Genomic DNA, 919 nt, shown 5'->3' with positions numbered 1-919 from the left:
AGGGGCTCATTTACTAACTGGGTGGCAGGAGATGCCGGGGCAGGGGTAAGGTCTGCCTCTGGAAATTTGCCCACAGAAATGCTGGGGGCAGAACACCGTGGTGTCTGACATCGGAAGCACCCGGTGGAGTCTGACATCGGAAGCTCCCGATGGACGGACGTCTCTGGTGACGGGCCACCCGAGAAGGGAAACGCGCGCTCACCTGGACAGCGCGGCTCAGCGGCACAGAATGCTGTCGCCCTGCTTGTTCACCGCGCCGGCCTGCAATAGTAACCAAACACCAAGGGAAAGGTTAGCAGGCGCAAGCAGGGTCCTTGGTGGGGTCCAGGATTCCTTCTTGCAAAACAAGCGCGCAAACGCGCGCCCCCACCCCAGCCTGCAGCCCCAAGACTTGCAGGGAGCACAGACCCTCCCGCACACGCTGCACTTGACTGCCCAGGGATCCGCCCCGCGGTTCATTCAGACCCGCACTCGCCCAGTCAAGCTGGCGGCTGGCGACTCCGCACACCCAGAGAAGGAGGTGAGCGCGGTTGTCATTCTTAGTCGGCCCTTAGCCCGACGAGGAGGAGAGCCCACATCCTGCCACCCCGCCAAGCCCTCTTGGCCCCGCCGCGAACCCCTCGGCCCGCCTCTGACCGGGTCCGTGTTGAGTGCGGTGAGCGGAGTCCTCGGCGGTGCGGCCGGACAGGTCCCAGCCGGGTGATGCGGTGGCGCGGGTGGCGGCGGCTGCCTTAGCAGAGCCGGGTGCGTCTCCAGAGCCAGCTGCAGGTCTAAGATGTAGTCGATAACGTGCTGCAGGATTTCCACTTTGCTGACTTTCTTGTTGGGCGGGATGGTGGGCACCAGCCTCCGCAAGCGGCTGTAGCAGTCGTTCATATCGCACTGCAGGCAGAGCGCCGGCTCGTCGGCCGCCGCCTCC

The 919-nt window shown here is 64.7% G+C and overlaps 1 protein-coding gene across 1 annotated transcript in view; it reads right to left on the bottom strand.

The window, feature by feature from the left end:
* Positions 1-216: 216 nt before the first annotated feature.
* ID4 (inhibitor of DNA binding 4, HLH protein) overlaps positions 217-919 on the bottom strand; it is a 53,266-nt gene continuing 52,563 nt past the window's right edge. The window contains exons 3-4 of the mRNA XM_007952044.2: positions 637-915; positions 217-261 (exon numbers count right to left, since the gene is read on the bottom strand). Coding sequence (XP_007950235.2) covers positions 217-261; positions 637-915 — 324 coding nt within the window. The remainder of the gene's footprint in view (positions 262-636; positions 916-919) is intronic.

Source organism: Orycteropus afer, unplaced genomic scaffold, assembly GCF_000298275.1.
Source record: "Orycteropus afer afer isolate SDZICR_OR568_19922 unplaced genomic scaffold, OryAfe1.0 scaffold00012, whole genome shotgun sequence".
Lineage (NCBI taxonomy): Eukaryota > Metazoa > Chordata > Mammalia > Tubulidentata > Orycteropodidae > Orycteropus > Orycteropus afer.
The sequence above is the reverse complement of the archived record's forward strand: the minus strand, read 5'-3'. Positions and strand labels throughout refer to the sequence as shown.